General features: G+C 38.8%; 1 protein-coding gene across 1 annotated transcript in view; it reads left to right on the top strand.

The window, feature by feature from the left end:
- The window catches only part of LOC145984208 (uncharacterized), a 222,697-nt gene that overhangs the window by 168,853 nt on the left and 29,769 nt on the right, over nt 1–24,075 (top strand). The window contains exons 8-9 of the mRNA XM_083117738.1: nt 658–725; nt 16,575–16,655. Coding sequence (XP_082973864.1) covers nt 658–725; nt 16,575–16,655 — 149 coding nt within the window. The remainder of the gene's footprint in view (nt 1–657; nt 726–16,574; nt 16,656–24,075) is intronic.

Here is a 24,075-nt window from a genome sequence, read left to right as displayed (position 1 = left end):
GACACAGAAAACGTTAATGGTATTGTATCCTCCGGACGTGTTTAAATAGTTTTTCGTTCTTTAGAAAGTGTCTTAACTGCATGTAGAAAATTATTAGGTTATAATTTGTACAAACAACTTCTCAATGCTTTCGGCCATTGAAAACAGAATGCAGCTCTGTTTTTGAATGTCACGAAATTCATCTCCGACAGTAATTACGGAACTTTCATTTAATAATTAAGATAACTGTACAGCTTCCTCTTTCCTTCAGAACTTACCTTTTTTCCCCTAAATTAAGCCACGTTTTCAATGAGACCATTCTTTGTGGGTATATGTGAGTGATGTCTGTACAAGAATGCCCCAGTTCATTGGCTCAGGTCTGGTACACAGGTCTAGTATGAAGGTGAAAACAGTAAAAATAAATAAGACGATTTAAGTTCCAGTAACTTGGAATGAATAATATAGAAGAACGGAGAAATTGAAACAGGTGAACTTGTACAATTAGTTCACATGGTAGAATACTAGGAAAATTCAATTATAGTCAATAATAAAACAATAATAAGTCAACAGTAATAAAAGGACATACATGTTTAATCATGCTAGATAATAATTTCAATAATTTTGAACTCTTGCATAGATTGAGATGCTTTAGTAACAATTTATTTTTCTGTATTTCAGTGGAGACGAGATGTACAATTGCGTCTGGCTTAAGAAGAGAAGCATGAATGTGTTAGAATTCCAGATGGGTGAGTATTGTTTTTTTTTGTCAGCTTTAAAATGTTTTATTACATTTTTTAAAAATTATTAAAGATAATTTGAAATACCTCTGTGTATTTTGTGATAATTTTGGAAGTGTGGAACAGCATTCAAATTATACAGACATGAGACTTATCCTAATTTTGTAAGTTTTCATTTTATTGTTGGAAAGAAAAGAAAAAATAACTTTTCAGTTCAATTGTGTAAATAAACCTTCTATTATACGTTTCCAGACCGGACTTTGTAAATGTATATGATTTCCTCACTGTGCAGGTTAAAAAGTTTAAGTTATCCTCTGTGCATTACACCATGCCATGAAGGCACATCGGAAATTTGGGTGTGAGGCCACTCACATTTTAGATTTTGGCCATAGTGGAGGTGATGTGATCCGCATCATGCTCCCACCGCCTTTATCCACCAATATTTCCCCCAGATACCCATCGATTTAGAGAGTGGGTGAGGCCTCTGGGGCTCTATACAGGGGAAAAAAGCAACTTGAGATCACGGACGCCCCACCGACCAGACCACTGCTGTATGCACAGACATTAATTTTTAAAAATAGTTTTAAACGGACAAGACTGAATAAACGAACTACATGAGATACCACTCTTGCCTGTGATTCATAAAATAAATAACCACACGTATGACATGCCTATAGAATTGCCCAGCCAACTATGGAATACTAAATACTAAATTGTACAGAGATGGCTCAAAACTAGGTGTGCAGTTCTCCTTGAATATATTATTTACTTAACAAGAATTCAATAGTGCCCAAAGAGTTAACCATCAGTATTTATATTTGTACATACATATTCTTTGTTTGATTGATTGATTTGTTTAATTTTACGTCGCCTTTCTTTTCTTCCACTTTTGGCTAATCGCGAGGATAAGGATTAATGGTGATTCCAGACGCCAGAGCCTCGTTAGTCTGCAATTGCCATTTTGAAAATTTGCCTTGAAAACCGGGAATTATACTTGAATTTTATCATGGTCCTAGAGTAGATATGAAGAGGTGCTTTGTGAATCACCTAGAAGCGATGAATGTTTTGCAATGTTTTTAAGCTTACTTTTACGCAAAGTAGACTCGGTGGAATTTAGCAACTAAGTATTATTAATTAATTAAAGTGTAATAAAACACTGGTAATGTGAATTTGGAGAAATTTTTAGAAATAACCCCCTTCCCTTGTTGAAATCCTGCGTATGCTAACGACGTGGAGATCTCAACATATGATTTTAAAGCGAAATGCCTTCATTGATTACATACATGCAAATAATAGTGCAAGTCACGTACTTTCCTTGCATCGTGCTGGAGATGTGCCAGATTTTGAGTGAAAAGATTTGTCACTTCAACCTTTCTTTGATCATACCATGTCGTAACCACCATAAAGCAGCAGGTTCTACGTGCCTCAACAGTTGTACAATGCTCAATGTATGATTATCGGAGTGATATGTCATTGTTTTACTCCTTTGAGCAGATGAATTATTCATAACCGTAACATTGTGATGCTTGCACTATCAGAATCTTGTCTCGTTTTATTATCTTCACAGGTAAAAATCTGGTAATGATAATTGTCGTTTATGAACCCTTTGTGTCCAGTTCTAAAGGGTAGCCAACTATGTATCGTGCGAAATTGTCAGCCATTAGAAAAAAATATACATAAGATGATGTAATTTCTGAAGTAGAGGTGTTCAATTCGTGGCCCACCGGACCCTTATTTCTGTTCTGCCAACACAAAACTCCAAAGTACATAAATAAATCGGTGAAAATTATTTCAATGTAGCAATAAAGTGAACAATACAAAAGTTGTACGACGATAAAAACAAATTCAGTTGGCCAACGATTTTCAAAAATTGATCACCGCTGTTCTTTTAAAAAATACATATTCAACCTGGTATACCAGAAGTTTAAAATTAAATGTTATTTCTAATAGTATTAATCCAAAGAAATAAAAATAATTCAAGTATTTTAATAACTAAACTACTAGAGACAATAAGATTAATATTCTAAATTTCAGGAATAAGTTTTTACCAAAGACAAAATACCAGTACTCCCTGGCGTATTGTGAAATAGTGTTGCTCAAGGACCGATTTCAATTCAGTATCTACCGTCGTTCTTTTATTCACGTTCAATTCGCTAAAATGTATTAAATGTTTAAGAATTTTCAACTAAATGCTTAGCATACGATGAAATATAACCTGATGTAGTGGTTGAAGGAAGGGATTTGCGATTTGCATGACCAAGGCTGTTCCTCAGGATTCGCGTCAGATATAAATTCTACCGAGAATCGAATGCGGGTTCCTTGATTACACTACTCTCTCAGAGGCTCTACTCGATGCGTGTTTCGATTTAAGAATGATATTACCGTGTCATGGGAATTTCTGTGCATGCTGCATAAACTCAACCATTGAGGATGCAATCATATCCAAAATTCACATACCAGCAGTCCATTTTGGATTTTCATGACTATGTTGTAGATACAATCCTACCTTTTTCGTCAGAAGAAAAATTGTTGATGTTGCAATCCTCCCAGTCATAAACTACCTCTTATTGATGTAAATATGGCATCATTGACTCAAAAAATAATACCTTCTAGATGGTTTCCTGCCTCTGACCTGTTTTGGAATGTTTGTCCAACTTCTTTCTCATTGCAACCAACTGCGAACTTTCACTTCCGTGCTTTACTAGGAAATGAACTCCCTCCTGCCGTTTTTTTTTAAAATCCTTTCTATGTGATGGTAGAAAAGTACCAAAAGAGCTGAATAGATAGTAAAAGTTGTTCGAAATGCGGAACATTAATCTTTTTATTCTATTTTTATGGTAAAAGCTATTGCAGTTTTCATTTGCACGCGTCACTACGTATGTGTTGGGAAAATAATGTTAGTACGCCCAGCCATGTATTCATAATTCAAGTCGGGAAACTCTTATAAAATAAAAAATCTTTTCGTGGGGAATTTTCTGGACAAAAAAATACTTAACAAAGTCAACGTTTAAGTTGGGTTTATGCACAGATTGGTTATTCGGGACTGGTATCCGAAGTACCTTATTGCCCCCCCTCCTCGCCACGCCCTCTGATTAATGATACTGCATAGTATCCAAATGGGGTACTGTCTTTTTGATGCGGTATTAAACACAGCAGATTTATTTTTCATAAAATTCGTGAATACACATTACCAATATAGTGTGGGGTCAATTGAGGAACTTTGTTCGCTAATTTCTTTACATGTTTATTTACGGGATGCTTGTCGAAGGCGAGGAAAATGGCAAGACAAATGCAATGCCTGAATTAGGATTAGAAGCTTGGGATCTTCCCTTCGCATCGAGCCTCACGTTAATCACTAGATCACGGAAAATGGCAATGCCTTCAATTGAGCTTAAAGCAGGATACGTTCGTTCACTTCCTCGGAGCCAATACCGGAACGTTGCGGTGTGGGTTTGTTTGTGTTTTTGATACGTGGGTGGACAAGTTCCCGAACAATTTGAAAAGCAGTGATGCGCTATAGTCTGTTGAGCAACAAAGCAAGCAAGCTGAAAGTTCAAAAGTAAGAAACTTTCAATCTAAAGAAGAGGAAATATTTTTTATGATTCCAATAAATCTACTAAAATTACATATTGCATACACTAGAGTATTGAAACCGCAAATTAATAATAATTTACATGTTACTACGAAAAAGCTGCAATTTAAAATGAACATTTTAAATTTTAGTTCTAAAATAATGAAAGTTCATTGGTGTGCGTATGTGGTAAAATGATATATAATGTTCTTTATTCTTGTCTGTGATTCTGTCCATTATTTCAAGTGTGTGTGTGCAGTTAAACATCCTTAAATAAAGTATCATTTTTCCCTAGTGCCTAATTAGTCCAAACGGATTTAGAGTTCCTCAATCTATCAATCCAATTTCTAGAAAAATCCTAGAACGTGGTGCGGATTACGCCATCTTTATTTGTAGCATACAAACATACGTATATATGCTCAATGACGTTTTGTAAAAACACGTGTCAACACGGTCAGTCGACAACACTCCTCTGGAAATGGTCATCGTTAATTCTAATTAGAAAACAAAAAAGAATTTTATTATATGTGTAATTCATAAAAGGAATAACGTTAAGTTAGATTGTGCCGTTAGTTTTCAAAAGTCAAAAAATCATAACGTATATTTTTATTAATATTTCCCCAAAACTTTCAAAAATGTTTCTTGAATGAGATGTGTGATTTCTTGAAAGTTAATAACAAAATACCATAACTATACATTTCAGTATATTAACTGTATGAAATGTAAAGAAATAAAAAAAGCTAGTTGTGCTTGATAATGACCCATCTCGTATATCGGATACAAGATTCACACCAAGGATATAGTAATAAATTATTATTATTATTTTACTAGGCCTATCCAATTTTACGTCAACGGTCTGGCAACGTCCATGCGTCAACAATGAAGCTTTCCTGGCGACGAACAGTCAGACGATTCTCTCGGGCTATCGACCAGGTGAATTGTGGAAAAGATTCCAAGCTTTCGAGAGTTAACGTCACTCTCATCTTCAGGGTAGATGTGACGTTAGCTCTCGAAAGCTTGGAATCTTTTCCGCAACTCACCTGGTCGATAGCCCGAGAGAATCTTTTCATGGTTGTAGTTTGTTTGCAGGAACAAATATTGCACACATGATTTTCAAGATTTGATAAATATTTTCCAATATTTAATTTCACTGTTTTTATTTGGATGTGTAACTCGGATAATGAACTGAACCCCAAGTTCGTTGAGTATAAGCACTGAGCCCTGATAGAGTTCTTGGAAGGCTATGTGGTTGTGGAAATGAAATAACGTGCATCTGTGGGCATTCATGCATGTATACGTGCATACTCACGTGCAGGTACACTTACGAGGAAGAATAGGTCGCAACAAAAGCGCCTGCCAATGAAAAACTCGTAAAAGAACCGAAAACATCCTGCTTATTATGCGTGTGATGTAAAATAACAAGTGTTAGAGTTGCCTCGAGTCAGGTTGATGTAAAAAGCTTTTCTATGCTTGGAAGTCGCAGAAAAGGATCAGAAGTAAGACACTAATGCAGTAAGAAGATTTAATATTTGTGTATAGGTCTATGCATTCGCAATTTATAAGCTGACCTTCGTGGCAGGGTGGTTAACAAAGTGGGGTACAACGTCGGGTGTCCCGGGTTCGATTCGGGCATGGGTGTTCTTTGTGAGTATCCCTTCGTCGATTTCAAGATAATCATCCTCATATTCCCGGTTGGTAGAAAAAGCGAAGTTAAATAAACCAAATTAACAATCGTGATTTACAATTTCTCTCTGAAAACTTTAAATCTAAAGTTTTGTTTGGGGATACATGCCTGGTTGTTTGTACTAAAACTTTTTTTTTTAGCGGATAGGTTACTTGAAACAAAATGTTTACACAATATGACAATAGACTACCGGGTAGCTGACCAGGCTGGCCAAATTTCAGTAATTCGGGCCATTCTTGGAAGCAAAGATGTATTTAGGGACAAAGGTGCGAGTCACATGAAAATCATGGATTTTATTAATGTTAATGACAGGTGATGAAACGTGACGCATCGTGCATTGAGACTAAGAAATATTTCTAATGAGATGATTCGGCAAGTCCACGAACAAGCACGTCCCCTGAGAATAAACTGTATCTTACATGAAGAGTTTTTATGTAAGATACAATTCTTTAAGCTTTCCTGGCGGTGAATGATGAAGAGGTTTTCTCGGGATATCAACCAAGTGATTTCCGGATAGGCTTCCGAGCTTTCGAGAGATAACGTCACTCTAACTTCATCTTCATCTTCAATCCCTGAAGATGAGAGTGACGTTAGCTCTCGAAGGCTCGGAAGCTTATCTGGAAATCACCTTGAGAAAACCTCTTCATCATTTGCCGCCAGGAAAGCTTCAAGAATTGTATCTTATATATTTCCAGGTAAAATGTAAATATTAGCAAGGTGAAGGAGAATGGATGAAGAAAAAAAAAAAGATCATTGTTCTTCGTTCTCTCGCATCCCATTGTTCCCCCTCCTGTTCTTTGTCGTGCTGGGAAGAACATGACGAGACGGGGACAAAAGACAAGTCGAAAACATTTTCAGCCAGCAACCACCAATATTCTCTTCTGCGCCGAAAGGGGCGGCAATGACAGAGTGCCTTCACCCGGAGCCCCGATCAAACCCCGCCCCGGAGGCCCCCCACATCAAGGGGCAGCGTAGCGTCCCTGAAACAAGATACGCCATGCCACTCTCTGGTGTCCCAGCACCACGTAGGTCTGCTCGAACCCTCCACCTCCTCGACGACCCGTGTGGGCGAACGCTTGCTCGCATGTAATCAGTCGGCAGGGGAGAAGAGGGGCAAGGATGTCGAGATACCCATCTAAATCCGTTCCCCTTCCAACCACTGGCTCATCAGTGGAATTCCGCTCCGCTCGGCCTTGATCAGTTGCTACAGCAAGCAGGTGCTGAATAGGTGGTACCGGTCCCCGACACCAATTATATTCATCCAACTATATAAATAAACAGAGACCTCACATTTTTGTAGGCCATCTTGAGCATCTTACCCTTGCTCAATGCATACACAATTCTTAACATGTCTTGGCTACGTCTTCTGCGTCAATGTTGTTTAGTATATAAGATATTAAAATTACATACACCTAGCTATCTTCACGAGAAACTGACATTTAGAAATTCAATACATTCATACAATACGAGAGGTCGGTCCCCGATGGTGCAGTGGTAGCGTCGTCGCCTTGTAATCAAGGGGTCCCGGGTTCGATACCTGGTGGAGGCACAAGTGGTTTGGATCCCACTTTAAACTGTAGGTCCAGTCCCGATTAGCCTTACTGTGCATAAAGTGGACTTAAAACAATAAATCAAATAAAATACGAGAGGTCGGCAAATAATCGACATTCTGCTGTCAGTTTCGAAGGCTCGTTCTTCGTCTGGTCTGCAAAGGTTTGGAATATTTTTCCCGATTACGCTTCATCTGCTACATCACCCAAAAACTTCAAAGAACAAGCTCTATTATTTTTATTGCAAAAACAACAATTGTGCATTTGTTCGTACTGCTAGGCAACAAGAACAAAGTAAAGTAAAACCATGTATTTCGCAAACACTTGCCTGACACACAGCGAATATTTCAAACTGTGTGTATAAGTTATTTTAGTCTCTTTTTGTAAAGTGCGTACATGTGCGTGCGTGCGTGTGTATTAATGCGTCTTTCATTGTATTCTCTTAACATTTTATTTCTCATTTATGTTAAATTAATTTATGCTACACATTTTATTTTTATGTTAAACTATATATATTGTAACATTAATTTCCAGAGTTAGGTGTTAGAGCAGCCTAAGGCTGAACCTCATTCTGAAGTAAATAAAAATACTTTTCTATTTTATTCTAATCTATTCTATTCTAGTATATAAAGGCACGTCCCGATTAGTCTTACTGTGCATAAAGTGGACTTAAGAAAAACTCCAAATCTATTCTAGTGTAATGAAAGAAAGCACACCACAATAATCACCTGTAAAGTTTAGGAAGCACTTTGCTACAAGTCTTCGGTTGTTGGCGAACTATATAAATTCGAAAGGCGGGTTTGTCAAAGACACAAAGAACAAAATTGTTGACAAGAAACCACATTCCTCTCCCCTTCTCTTTTTCCTCTCTCGATTACGGATGAGGATGCTGCATGCTTTGTGCTTTTTCCTAAGCAATGACTGTGCTCTTGCCAGATAGGACATGCCCGTGGTTTCTTGTTACAGAAAGCCCCCACAGAATGCAATCACGTCTGTCCTGTGGCCCATGACGGTCGCTGGGTAAAGTCCCTTTCTGAGGTCGTCTGCCTGATACACTCGCGTGATCACATCGTTTCCAAGAAAAGCATCATTTTCATGATATTTTTCTTCAATCGAAACGGCTGCTTGGCAGTTAGGAACACGGTGCAGTCAGGGCAGGATTTATAATGTCACCGCCCCCTCCCCCAGTTCTTTCCATGAAGGTGTGCTATTTTAATATAGATCAATTGAGTTGTTGTTTAAAGTTCACTTTATGCACAGATAGGCTAATCGGGACTGGACCTAAAGTTTAAAGTGGGATCCGAACCACTTTGTGCTTCCACCGGGTATTGAACCCGGGATGTTACCACTACGCCATCGGGGAGGCACACTATATGTATTAATAGAGAAATGCATCTCTCCTTCCTCTTACCTTTAAATACTATCACATCTAAATGCACCAAAATATCTTAAATCTTTGCAACATTTTTAAAATGATCGCATTTTCTGTTTTCGAATTGACTTCCACTGCTAGCCACTCATTCACTTCACATAATATTTTATTTTTCAAAAAATACAATTTATAGTTCTTGCCGATTAAAACTGTCACTGAAGATATATTTTTTTTCTCTTGCCTCTTTGGGGCTCTGTTGACACGTTCAACACATTTGCGCCTGCGGGAAAATGCAGACTTCTTATTTTCTACTCTTTGGAAATTCAAACTTGCTTTTCTATTTTTATCGAAAATATGTTTGTTTTTCTGCATCGAAAAAATATCGAACGCTTTCTAAATTTCTCGTACCCTTAGCGACATGACTCACAGGACATGATAATGGATAGTAAACAGCACAACGTGGCGGTTTTGATTGTACCCCTAAGTCAAAATCGGTGGTTTGTGAATTAAAAGTAAAATGTCTAAATGGAAATAAAATAGGAGAAAGGAAATTCGTGCGTCCCTAGGCCTAAATGTAGACCACAGACGGAAGAAATGTAGGGGACAAATTTGTGTTTTTATTTATTTACATACATATTCTTTGTATTAGAAACAAGCTTTTCTGATGCACTAACTCAAACAGATGCTCTTGGGTCCATGTCCAACCTTCTGATTCCCGAAATGTCTTCGCTTATTACACGAAAACATACGTAATCTTGAAATTAAAGTTTTTTTGCTCACAAGAAATAATTGAAAATCTGAAAATATTTATTGAATTTATATTTTAAAAACTTGTCCATAATAATAATAACTTTAAAGTTGCGTTTGTACTGGCAACATAAGAAATAACCTTGATTGTAACTGTGGCTTTATGACTCAAAATGTTCACTCACTGCTCTCAAGGCACTATTTTAAATCCAGTTATGGTGAAATACATGTTTCTTTGAAAATAAAATGTGTCAAGGGATTCCTATTCCTCTTCCTTGAACGAGAGGGAAAATTAAGATGATCTGTTCTGTGGACCAAGCTCGAAAACGAAATAAGTTGACCAGCATCGTGAACCAGACCCTTGTCCTTTCGGCTTCTGAACTGATCACACATGGCTTTCTGCGGTGTTTACCCCCGCTCCCTTCCTCTCTCCGAGCAGCACGGCAACAAACACCAAAGAGCGGAAATCAGTGAAGCCGGAGAAAGATAAAAACATCTCATTTCTCCACATTTCGGAGTTCTGTTTCTCGTCTGGCGCACGGAAACTTCACGACTGTCCTCTGGCTGTTTCCCGTAGTGTTTTTACAGTCCGCGAACCCATTCATTATACATGTTACCCAGAACCCACGAAGCGTAGTCTATTCATCGCATGGAGTTCTCCGTGGATCAGGTTTTGCCAACGTGGAGGAAGTTGTAAATGTTAAATAATACCTCTCGGCTCAAGGCAATTTAACATTAGCACATTGATGAATTCAAGCCACTTCTGGTGTGCGTACGTTATACGTGGTTCCGTATGCACGCCAAGGAGACCTACAACTCGCATCAATGAAGTTGGTCGTACAACAAATCACGTTCTTCGGCCATCCTCCAAGTGTTCAAAGACTGTATATTCCCGTTCGTTGTGAGTTTTGAGTGTGCGACTTCGAGTTTTTAAATCCACTTTATGCACAGACAGGCTAATCGAGACTGGACCCAGGCACGTATCTAGAAATAGGTTTCGGGGGGGGGGGAGTCCGAACAAAGTGTCTCATCTCAGGAATAATAATAATAATAATGTTTAAATTAAAGTAATTATATTAAATCAAATTAATACTAATTGCAATACATAAATTAATATTATATTATTATTACACGATTAGATAAAAATACTATAAGAATAGAGATATAACAGCGCCTATTCATTACGCAGCTTACCTGTAGTTAATACATAAAAACAAGTGCCCTGGCAATGAAATTAATGTCAAATAGATGAATAATTGAATAACAAAAATGATGTTAAATGTAGTAGGAGAAAAGTAAGTTTCTGATTAAAATTTTATACACATTATTTTGAGTAATAGTGTACATAAATCATCTTTGTAATGTCATTCAAAGCCGTATGATCCCAATATAATCCTCGCTTTCTAAAAAGTTCGGAGGAAATTAATAACCATCGATTATGCAACAAATGCTAATATTTTCATTACTTAATTTTAGTACTTGCTAAGTTTTTCGGGGGTCCGGACCCCTGGACCCCCTAAATACGTTTTTCGTGTCCTTCAAACCCCTTTAATCCCAATATAATCCTTGTCTTCCAATAAGTTCAGAGGAAATTATACAACAAATGCTAAACGAGTATATTTTTATTATTTAATTTAAGTACTTGATAAATCTTTCGGGGGACTCCGGACCCCCTGGACACCCCCCCCCAAATACGTCCTTGACTGGACCTACAGTTTTAAGTGGCATCCGAACCAATAAATGCCTCCACCGGGTATCGAACTCGGGGCCCCTTTATTACAAGGCGACGACGCTACCACTGCGCCATCGAGGAAGCCCTCGTGTGTTATCGATTAAGCGTACATGCAGAGAGTGTGTGCCTTTAAAATATTTTTTCTTTCTATTATTTTTCGTCGCTTTTCTATCACCTAGGACAGGGGTACCGAAACTTTTTTAAAAGGAGGACCATTAGTACTTGAGTGGCTACTTTGCATTAAAGATAATGCATAACATACTAACTTCAGTTTTATAAGTAATACTAAGGAGGGCCATATGAAGAGCCACAGCGCGCCAGGTGTGGCCCGCGGATCGTATTTTCGGTGATACTTATCTAGGACCTCTCTCTGGCTTCATAGTCCGTTGCGCTGACAATTACTCCACGGAGTTTGGTCCGTTTGCTATTTTTGTATTCTTCCACCATTATGTGAATCCATGTAATTAGGCTGGAGTCACTACGCGCACTCTTTTCAGTACTTGAGTGGCGGATTCACTGGTTCCGTTCCGACGATTCTGTTTTCGGATCCCGCTTGGGTATGTCCACAAAAACTGCAGTTTGCAGTGTTTGCTGCTGTTCTTGATTTCTTCATTGTGGTTTTCTGAAGCGAATGTTTTGATGCCGTATTATCACATAAAACAAATGAGAGTATGATCTTATAGGAAACATTATCATTTAACATTTCTCGTAAATGCTTATCAGGACGGCCGTATTTATAGGAAGATGATGGGATGTGTTCAACTTTCAGTAGATCGAGTATAGTAAAATTTAAATAACTGTAATATTAATAATATATATTAATTATGGATGTTATTCCTGGTTAATAATTACATTTAAAGAGTTTCGAATTAATATTTCTAAGCATCCCCTTGCACTAATTTCATTAACAATTATAATACATATATGTACATTTAGATTCCTTTAAATGTTCAAATTATATATCAAAAAATATTTGTGAGGTTTTATTATTTTTAAAAAATATACCAGTTATTGATATTTTGCAGTTTATTTTTAATATAATGAATGCTGATAGTTATTCTGAAGATATTAATAAAATAAAAATATTGTACATGAAGAAACTAAGACAATTAGTTATGTCTGTGGACCACCCCATAACTATAAGATATATTTTCAGTCAAATTTTTTAGTGATTTGATCAAATGGTGATGGAATTATTCAATAAATGCCAAATGTTTATGGGAGGGGAGGGGTTGGATTAGGTTAGCCTTTTTGTGAAAAAGTGATTCTTTTCAAGACGCTGTAGAAAAGTTAATGATGGCAGGCACTGCGGTCCAGTTGGTATATTTTTATCAGCTTCTGCATATTCATCAGGTTTCAACAATTTGAAAATTTTACAACCAAATTGCGTTGCATTGTTTGAACTTTCTCATGAAACATCCCTCTTCTTCGAACATACCAGGTGCAGTTACTATAATAATGCAAAAAATATTCCCAGGCTTGAATAACCAAAGTGAACAGTTAAAACTAATGATTCACTTGCATGCAATTCCGTGGGGCTTGCATGTTCCTCTGTGCCAGGATCCTCTCACCATGTCGGTCACGTGAATGTAGATGTTTGGCTGAAGCGACACTTTTCGAGGAGGAAGCCCCGACTATTGTCATGTGCTTCGCTTCCTCGAGTAGCATGTTGTGAAGTCGTAACCTGCCGGTAAAGATAAACTACAATGTTGCACTTTTCCCATGGCTCTGCTGTGCATCCTTTGAATTTGCATTTCTTTCCCTGGGTACTCTGCCTCTCCAAATTGAGATGCTTTCGGCGCAAATAGTGCCCTGCTCACCCTGCTTATGCACAGAACACGCCATCGGAAGAGGTTGGGTGTCAAGACTGTCACGCGAGAGACCAGGGTTCGATTCCAGGTTCCCTGAGCAATGTCTGGCGGGAATGTTTCGTGTAATGTCCCTGCTTGAAGCGCCTCTGAGGTTGAAGGATGCCTGATGAGTAAAGGCCGCCAGAGAGTGGTGCTGATCCCATCACGTCCACAAATAGCACAAATTGTGAATCTGTGGGTTTCTACTTCTACAACCCTACATGTCTTCATGGTATGCTGCAATGCGCAGGGGTAAACCACACACACGCAAATTGTCATTGATTGATTGGATTCTTTTACGTTACTTCGCATTTCTTTCACTTTTGGTTAATCGCAAAGATGAAGATAAATGATGATAAGATGAAATGAATGAAGGGAAAATCAAAAACATATATGGACGACACATGTCTCGCAGAGGATTATACTGGCTGAGAGTCCATGCGCCAGAGCCTCGTTAGTCTGCAAAATGCAGTCCAGAGTCCAGGGTGTACTACGTGATTATATATATATATCTGTACGCAGACACATACCTTTTGCTATAATATTTCATATTTTTTATTTTATATGTTTTATTTATTTATTTATTTATGAATAGATACATCTTTTGGGTTTTATTTCTAGCTTATTTCACCACACGAGAATCATCGCAATCCCTGGATTCGAACTCTGTCAACATCAGAGATGAATATTTTTTTTCTCCGCTATGTAACTTCTGAAACGGTCGATTTTACCCCTGATTCGTCACTTCCAAACTTGCATTCACTCTTGCAAAGTTTTCCATTGATTTTTTTTTGTCCAGTTACTTTTTTTCTTTTACAATCCACACAAGCAATATACATCTCTGCCCGATTGTGTGTTCTCCGCAGCGAAATGGTAGACTTGCCTCCAGCGCTAGCCTCGAGGCCGTCGCATTGCATGTGTGGTCGCCAAATCAAAAACACCTGGCCGTTTCTGGAGGGCACAGACCAATCGAGAGGAACAAGGAAAGGTCACTTCTCCATGCCTCCAGGGCACAATGAAACACAAAGGCCCTTTTTTTTTTTTAAAAAAAAAAGTAAAAACATAAAATTAAAAAAAAGTTTCACTAGACTAATCACACAGCAGTTAAATATATAATCAGGCTATATGAGAGATCATTTAGGTTGAGAAAAAAATTGATTTTGCTTTCTCATGGTTGTCATCAAAGGCGTATTGAGAGTGGGTGGGGGTTTATGGTAAATCATATTCAAAAAGTGAAAATAAGCTGTATTTTTACTTATTTTTAGAGGGTCCTTTGGAATCGCAAAACTGTATCGTTCTGTGATCGATTAACGTTGCAATCGCAGGTTCAGGGTTCGAATCCCGCCCTGGGCTTGGGCGTTCCTTTGTGGTGTTCCTTAATCAGTCTCGTCTCGTATCTCCATACTATCCAAGTTGGCACCACTTTTGGTGCGGGAGAGGCGCAACATTTTAACCAATACCAATGCTTGTCACAAATACTCGCATATCTCGTCGCAAGTTCGTAGAAGTTTGATTTCCTTTGATTTCGTATCCGCCAAATTCTGATAATTGTTATCTGTACAGCCTCCAGAAAGAGAAGAAATCTTTGAACTAAACCGTAGCAGCCAACTATGTGGAGGGGTACGGTCACTGACATTTCTGGGTTATAGCAACCCCATTGACTTTCAGTGGGATCACTACAACCCAGAAGTGTCCGTGACTGTACAAGTTCGCATTTAAGAGGGTATAAGGGTAAATTAGATCCAAGATGACCATAAATTGGGCCTTAGTGAAAATTTTAGGGTATGTGTGGGCAAATCACTGTTCCGTAGTCTTCCGCAATACTTTCAATGTGAGAGTCCCTTCATCAATTTCACCATATCATCATTCATCACCATGGTCGCGATTAGCCAAAAGTGACAGTAAAGCGACGCTAAATAACAAAACTGAAACTCAAGATTTTGCTTTTTGTTATTTAGCGTCACTTTTCTGCATATTTTGGTTAATCGCGACGATGAATAAGGGTGATGACATGAGGACATTGATGTGTCACTCACATAGAACACCCATGGGAAGGCCGAGATTCAAACCCGGACTCCTGTTGTCGTAGCGCGCTGTGCTAAGCACTTAGCCACGAAGGTCGGCTCTTCCTAGATTGAAATGAAGAAGAACCCCCCACCCCCCCACACACACATATGGAATGAAAGTATAAAGTAATAAAAGCTACGACTATAAACTGGAAAGGTACTAAATAGGGACTGTCCTGAGTCACCTTTTGTATTGCAAATGTTGCTGCAGAAGAATGTGGATTCAGCAACTCTACATGCTAAGGCACGCATGCTGCTTATGAAGAAGCCTCTGAAAGGATAAAAAAAAATCATACGTACGACCACACCCCGTCATAAACTCCTCATGCCCCCCCCACCCCAAACGTCTCGGAAAAGGCGCCAACCTGACATCATGGCCGCCGGCAAACATGGCCGTACCTCTAAGGCAAAACAAGAATATTCTTGCTTCAAACAACCAACTGCTTCTTGCAGTGGCAGGTTAATGCTGTCTCCCCCTTCCACCCATTTTTTCTTGAAATAATGCTCCTCCATACACTCTGTCACGAAACACCTTGCCAGTTGCCTGTTTTCCAGATTGAAGAAAAATGCTACTTCGTCTGCGCATCAAACAACCTTAAATATTGAAACGATATCATGATTGATGCCGAAGGTTTGATAAAAGTATTGTCCTCGCTTTGATATGATGATAGTTATGTACTTTCTTTCATTAGAAGCCGGCGTCTGTTGTGGAGTGGTTAGCGTAGGGGCCTTTGACGCCAGGAGTTGTAGGTTTGAATCCTGAACATGAAAATATTTGCGTACACGCATAAAGCCGTGATTAAATTTCGCGCGTAAAAAGTGCAAACACCATGAACCAAGGCTCTGGCGCCTGAACCCACAGCCAGTGAGGCTTGTGTCGTCCATGTATGTTTGTGAATGCCCCTTCATCCACTTCATCTTCTCACCATTCATTCCGATCGTCAAGATTAGCCAAAGTGGCAGAAATGAGACATTCAATAAACTAAATCCATTCAATAAACTAAATCAATCAATCTAGTAGTTCTTACATTATTTTAATGTTTTCTTGTTATTGTTTATAATAATATTAAGCGAAAGAAAGTGAATTTTGTTGAAAATATGTGGATGGCACCCACTCCCTCAACTTGGAGCAAACAAACATGTTTAATTCGCACATTCGGATTTCAAACACAGTTTGCCAACTTATAAAATGAATTTCTTGCTATGTCATCTAAACTTAAAATATTCATTATTTTCCTTTGAGGGCATACCAATTTATAACGATCACTTTTAATCTGTATTTTCAGGTTTGAAGTCAAGTCCCACGTTCAACAGCAATCTATGCGCTGGCACCAACTTTCAAGACAAGATCTGGATCACTCAAGGAAGTAAGTAGTGTTTCTTTACTTGATAACGGATAAAGTATTTTTGATGTTTGTGTGGCATGCCATCAACATCAACATGCTCAGGAATTTTGCAACGAGGGGATGTTAGTAACATCATGTTACTTTGATTATTGAAAGCAGAAAGGAAGGGAACGGTCGTGACAAATTTCAGGTACAGCTTCTCCCTATAAACACAGCCACATGAGAGTCTGGAAGCTGCAGATTTCACACCGAAGCAGCGTGGCGCACGTCACTTGCAGACCTGAGCAGTTGATTTCATACCGAAGCAGCGTGTCGCACGCCACTTGCAGTCCTGACCAGTCGATTTCAAACCAACGCAAAATGTCGCACGTCACTTGCAGACGTGACCAGTCGAATGTAGTCTTGTCAGCGCGTCGTGCCGCTACGGTGTGAAACGTCTGTAATTGAATTTGTTCGTTTCCAGGTGACATGTGTTGCATGTCATTTCAGTGTGAAATCTCCCGTAGCCTATGTGTGTATAAAGTGGACTTAAAACAATAACTTAAAAAAATATCTCTTAGAGAGGTGTTACATTGAGTTTAAGGCGGATTCTACTCACGCCAGTGAATTTCCTCATCTACCGTAATCTGCCATCTCTAATGGAAAGCCTCCCACATGTAGTGGTGTAATCTGTCGCCTTGTAATGAAAGGATCCCGAATTAGATACCCTGTGGAGGCTCTTTCTTTTTTTAAAAAAAAAATGGAAGAACTTTTTAAGAAGGGCCAGATACAATATTTATTTTTTAAAAGTGGTCCAGTTAACCTAACAAACAATCTCGTAATTCTATTTTAAAGCCACAATTCCACACCTTTTACCAACCTGCCATCAGTATAATATAAATGGACATCGTTGATATTCTGAAAGTTTTCTTTATTTACGGGAGGGGGTGTACAGTCACGGACACTTCTAGATTGTAACGATTCCATTAAGAGTGAATGGTATTGTTACAACCCAGAAGTAGTTGTTGTTGATTTGGTGTTTTTAAGTCTTTATGCGCAGTAAGGCTAATCGGGACTGGACCTACAGTTTAAAGTGGGATCCGAACCACTATGAGACTCCACCGGGTATCGAACCCGGGACCCCTTGATTACAGACAACCCATAAAAGACAAAGAGACGGCTTGACCACACAAAATTTCTACCTTCCCTCGTTCCTACTCGATGTAAATATTCATTATCATAATTATTATTTGTTCCTGGTAATATTTGCAATTGGTATTTAACAACTGTTGTTGAAAATTCTTGGACCAGAATTGGTCTTCAAAAGTGACTATACTTTTGGGTTCACAGCTATTGTCTGCATAGGGCATAACAATTACCTTTTGCGAGCATTGTACTACCAATTCTTATATAAATCTTCCACAAGAAATATTAAAAAAATATTCCGTGGATTAATTTAGTTACGAACAAAAACAAACTGCTGGGGTGAATCGCTGACCCCCACTTTGGTATGAGACTGTTAAGGATAGTCAGAAACCAAGGCCTTAGCCCCGTTTTAGGCCAAAGCATTTCCTTTAACATTTTTGCTAGCATAAATGCCATGTAAATGCTCTCAAAAATCTTATAACAGATAGTACTTTACACGGAAGCATTTCATGTAACATTTCGGTTACCTTTTGCGATTACAATGTATAATATATACAGCACGAAAGGCACGTAGTTTTATTCCATCTATGGTGGGTGCACGGTGTTTACAATTGAAACAACTAAAATATTCTTCCATACGTGTACTGTATACGTTATAATGTATGTATTTAAGCAGCGCCATTGATTTTTACCCAATACCGTTTTATAGGAAACGTTATTGCTCTTGGTTAAATAGTTATCGGCTTTTAAAAATTTGAAGTGATACATTGTTTACATCTCACGCGGCCGCCATTACAACTGCACTCGTGACCTAGAGCTTTCTTCTGATTGGTTATGCTACGAAAAATTCTACGGAATTAGGACCGATTTTATCCTCGAGAAATGCCATGAAATATGCCAAAGCATGTGAAATTCCAAAAGATTTAACATTTTGGTCATGGCATAAATGTTTAGAAAAATGCTAAGGAAAATGCTTTCGTCTAAAGCGAGCCTTTACGTATGTAACAAGAGCTTTCACTGCTATGCCACGCTTGGCAACCAGTCATAGCTAAAGCAAGCGGAGAGAAAGAATTCTCCGACCAGCACGTGGTGTGATTAGCCAAAGGTAAAAGGAGATGTTTTCCCACACAGAACAGAACAATGCATACACTATCAGCTTCATCCTTACGAGTGTGGCTTCAATATGCAGGATGTTTCATGCTTTACAAACGACGGAAGTGACTTTGTACATTTTTCGTTTTAGCCAACAGCTGTTTGTGGGCTGCTGGGGTAAGAGGAAGATATTGTTTGCAAAGGTTGTTGAAACTGCTTGCGCAAAACCAACATTAAGAGACATAGCTTTGGAAAGATACAATAATTATTTTTCTTTTGAAGAAAAATTGCATTAACCGGTTTTTATCCAATTGTTTCTCGACCATCACATGGTTTATTTTACGTAGCTGGACTAAAATCCTTCTGTTTTCGCTTTTTGACCATGCAGTGGATTCCTGAACCAGGAAACAGGAAATGAAAAATGCATGAATTTATTAAGTTTTTACCATGTAGAAACCAGTTCTTCGTTTCGCATTGCATGTTGCGTTCTGCTTCACTTAATTAGGTCACTTGCAGGCTTCTGCAACATGGGGAAAGGCAAATGAGGAACCAATAAAAGTGGTGTTTGATGAAAGTACCACCTAACGTTAAAGAATAATAGTTGAAAATTGCATGTGGTAATAGGGAAATAATGTGATTTTTCATGGCAGAAAGTAAGGAAACCTAATATCTTACCCCGTCAAATGTTCCTGGGGACGTTCAGGCCAAATTGCTGATCTTCGTGTGATTGATTTAGTGTATTTAACGTCGCATTTCTGACACTTGTACTTGTGGCTAACCGCTACGCGCTAGCCTCTGTGGTCGCCAAGTTCCGTGTGTACAATCCACCCCACCACACACACACACACACACACACACACACACACATATTCGGAAATGAGCGTACAGTTTAAAGTGGGATCCAAACCACTATGTGCCTCCATCGGGATACAGGTATATGTCTGACTTTTCTCAACACACTTCAGAAGAGCAGAAATTATCTGTAGAAACACATGTTCAAACACGCAGTGCGTAAAATAAATGGCAAAGACTTAAGTGAAAGTGGTAGATCATTTGCTTACACTTTTTTTTCTTTTTTTTCTGTACATTTCTAACATAGGTCTGCACTAGGATTAGGCTTTGGAATTCTGAATCTGATAGCCGAATCCTGGATACGATATATGAAACCCAAATTCTGGATGCGATACCTGGAAACCGAATACTGGATCTGGCATTCGAATCCTTAATTCCAATTCCTGGATGCGATAGCTATTTGGAATTCGATCCTGGATCTGATTGAGTTTGGTTTGAAGTCCACTTTTTGCACAAAAGCTAATCGGGACTGGACCTACAGTTTAAAGTTGTATCCGAACTACTATGTGCCTCCACCGCGTATTGAACCAGGCACCCCTTGATTAAGGGCGACGAGGACTTTGATCCGAGATCTAAATTCCTAACCCTAGATCCGAGATCTGAAGTCCTAACCTGGTTCCGAGATCCGAAGTCCTCATCCTGGATCCAATATCCGAAGTTCCAATCCTCGATACAATATCCGAATTCTTAATCCCGGATCCGAGATCCAAATTCTCCCAATCCCGGATCTCATATCCGATTTTTCATCCAATACGAAGTTCGGGCCAATAGTGGAAGGATTATTCAAATGCGCAGGGCTTTATTCGAAATTTTCCATGTGGGAGGAGAGTGATGTGAAGTCGTTCTTATGGAGCTTAGAGGTAAATTTAGTGCCGACATGACCAGGAATTTGGCCTTTGTGAAAACATTTAGGAAGCTTTGCGAAAATTTCAGGATGTTTGGGTACGTGTGGATAAAGCACCAAACAGGCAGAAAGACAAAGAGCAAACTTGTCTGAGTAAACGCGAAACTCCCCTCTCCATCATCCGTGTTCGAAGATTTCCTTGCGAGCGGAAGTGTACGCAAGCTGTAACTATGCAACCGTTCCAGGAATGAAGGAAGGGTCGGATAGGTAAAAATAACTTTCTGCCGGCGACAGAAAAGGAGCCTAAACAATATTGTTTTTCCCCCCAGAGCAGGGTGCACTGGGATGTGAAAGAAACGTTGTTTAATTTTCTCGGTCTATTTCGAGTGATTGTCAGAAGTTATGTTAAGTTGTCAAGCTTGAGGTCTAGAGGAAATAAAATAAAAGCGCGTGTTTACTCTGAAGGAAATCAGTGTTGCTTTGCTTCCATTACGAAAGTAACGAAAATAGCACAAGGGGGCGCGTTCCCTCAATATTTCCAGTAGGGAGAAAAAATCCAGCAACTTCTTATAAGCATCGGTCATGCGTCGGTTTTCCGCACGTGCGCATATGTGTGTATGCAGGAGAGTTTTATATGTATACCTACTAAACTTAAACTTCACAAAATTCGCAGATCTGTACTAATTTAAGCACCATGCATGGCGTCCGTGCATGATAAAATTGCATTTCTGTGCTTAAAGAGTAACAATTTCGTGGCAAGTTCAAACACCTTCACAAAATCGGTGCTATACTTTGTCCCGAATATCCCTGGAGCAAGGCCGCTCATAGCGGCAGAGAAGGGGGGAAATCGAGTGGGCAGAGCATAGCAGTACACGCTGATGCGAAGGCTGGTAACTCCAGTCGCTCTCCCATTCCTTCTCACGTGTTCATTGGTGGAGCCGTCACTACTTGCGCAGACTTGTTTTCGTTTGCTTGCTCCAGAGATAACCGGTACAGAGTATAGATAAGCAATATCGCAGAGACTGACGGAAGGCGGATGGGAGTTTCAACATTGGTACTGCCGACGGCTAATGTAGTAGGCGAACTGTCCATTGCTATTTTAATTTTTACATCCTGTGTGTTTCTAAGGGAGAATTCACACCGAAGCCGAAGTGACAAGAGACACGTGTCACTTGGGAGTGAGCAAATCAGCAGCAACGTTTCACACCGTATCGGCACGGAAGGCCGCACAAGCATGCGTTCGATTGTTGAAATCCTCAAGCGACACGTGTCGCCTGCCGCTTGTCACTTCGGTGTGAATTCTCCCTTAGAGAATCACTTCTGGAGATGCTGATGCAGAAGTCCTCCGCTTCCAGGTCCTTTTCTATCAATTCTCAGGACCTTCCCGATGGCGCACCAGTGGTCACCAGTGGCGTGCCCACGATTTTCGAAAGAGTGGTTACGTATCCTTTTTTCTTAGTAGTCAGTCCTCATTTTGCCACGATTTCCTGCATTTTTTTAGGAATACTGGGCCTAAAGGAGGTTATGACTACCCTCGATACGAGACCCTGTGGAGGCACATAGTGGTTCGGATCACACTTTACAATAGGTTCAGGCCTCCTCGATGGCGCAGTGGTAGCGTCATCGCCTTGTAATCAAGGGGTCCCGGGTTCGATACCCGGTGGAGGCACCTATTGGCTCGGATCCCACTTTAAGCTGTAGGTCCAGTCCCGATTATCATTTATGTGCATAAAGTGGACTTAAAACAATAAATCAATACAATCGGTCCAATTCTCATTAGCCTATCTGTACACAAAGTGGACTTCAAAACACACTAAAAAATATTTAATTCAATTCTCGAGCCTCTCATGCATAGACAAAGCGAGCGAACATGGTGATGGAAAGTTTTGGTCCGTTGCTTTTGTCACTGGGTGTACAGTCATCGGCAATAAAAATGGAACACCTAGATCCTGAAATGCTAGCTTCCCTGCAAATCGTTATGTGCGTTGCCTAACTCTACGGCGATAAATGGATTTCAACAGAAAATTTTCAATAGTAGCTCTAACACCGCCGTACAATTAGCCAACACACACAACACCTTGCAGGAAAGAGAGTTACTTCATGATACGGGGGTTCCGTTTTTATTGCCGGTGACTGTACACAAAAAAAACAACTTTATCAAACCTCGTTCTGCGTGAAGGTATCAACAGGGCACCGACTGGGCGAGAATGAATCAAGAGGGGAACTATAATGATTTTTTTTTGCTCCCTCCAAAATAGGCAATAGCTAGGCTCTCCAGCTATGCACCAGCAACTTACAAGATACTTATTTAAGTTAAAGCGAAGAAGACATGGCTGTACAGGAGGGTGGCTAAAAATAATGATTTTTATTTTAAAAATAATTTTTGATGATTTCTTTATTGAAATCGGATTTTTTTATTTTTTAAAAAAACACGCTTAAATTGCTTGTATGGTTTTTGGCACCATACATATAAATATATATTTCTTGTAGAAATGTTTTTTTTTCTAGTAAGCCGCCCTGTATAATATTTGAACAGTTTCATTAAAGCAAATAAAAAAGTAAATGTAAATATACATTTCTCTGTTTCTGATACTGTATATACGTATAAACATACTAGGGAAATGTTTGATGAGTAATAATATAATATAATAATTTCACTAACTTTTCTTCCAGTGGAAATAAAAAATTCTGGATGTACTCTATAATTGTAACTTAAAATATTTTTCTAGTCTTTGTAGCTGAATTTTGGCAATTTTTTAATGATAATTTGCAAAATATCAGCTGCCATGTTTAATGATAATGACACTATTTACGGTTTAACATGATTAGTATTTTGTATATTTTTCTACACGAAGTGTTTGTTATTTTTGCCCATAAAAAAAATATTGAATTTTAAATTAAGATAAATGTAAGTGTGTTTACAGTTTCCTTTCGTATGAAACTTCACACCATCAGCACATATATTTTGTTTCCTTTCTTTTCCTGTCTTAGAGTCTAATAAACACCATTAAATGATTACAAGATTAATGCACTTTCACGAAATGTGATTCTGATATCTACAAAATCCTTATGTACATTATATATAAATTATTTGTTTAAAGTGATTTAAATTAGTGATTTTTTAAAAAGAAAAATCACCTGATTTAAATCAATCCACCTTGCTGTACACTCACCGGCAATAAAAATAGGGCACGTAGCTCCTGAAATGCTCACTTCCCTACAAGGCATTACGTGTGTTGCCTAACTCTACGGCGATGAGTGCATTTTAATACCAATTTTAATGGCAACTTCTAAAATAGTCGTCGAGTTAGGCAATACACATAATACCTTACAGGGAAGTAAGCGTTTCAGGATCTAGATTTCCCATTTTTATTGCCGGCGACTGTACATATTCGATGATACACGTGTTTTCAATTAAAGGCGGGGATCGAAGAGGCAGAGCAATTTTACGCGATTCCGTTCTGTGATATGACCTTTGCATTAATGCTACTGCATGTATCAGAAACGAGAGCCCTCGTTTTAAAAATT

This window comes from Lepisma saccharinum, chromosome 2, assembly GCF_977018435.1.
Source record: "Lepisma saccharinum chromosome 2, izLepSacc3.1, whole genome shotgun sequence".
In the NCBI taxonomy this organism is placed as follows: Eukaryota; Metazoa; Arthropoda; class Insecta; order Zygentoma; family Lepismatidae; genus Lepisma; species Lepisma saccharinum.
This window is presented reverse-complemented; position numbering and strand designations above follow the sequence as displayed.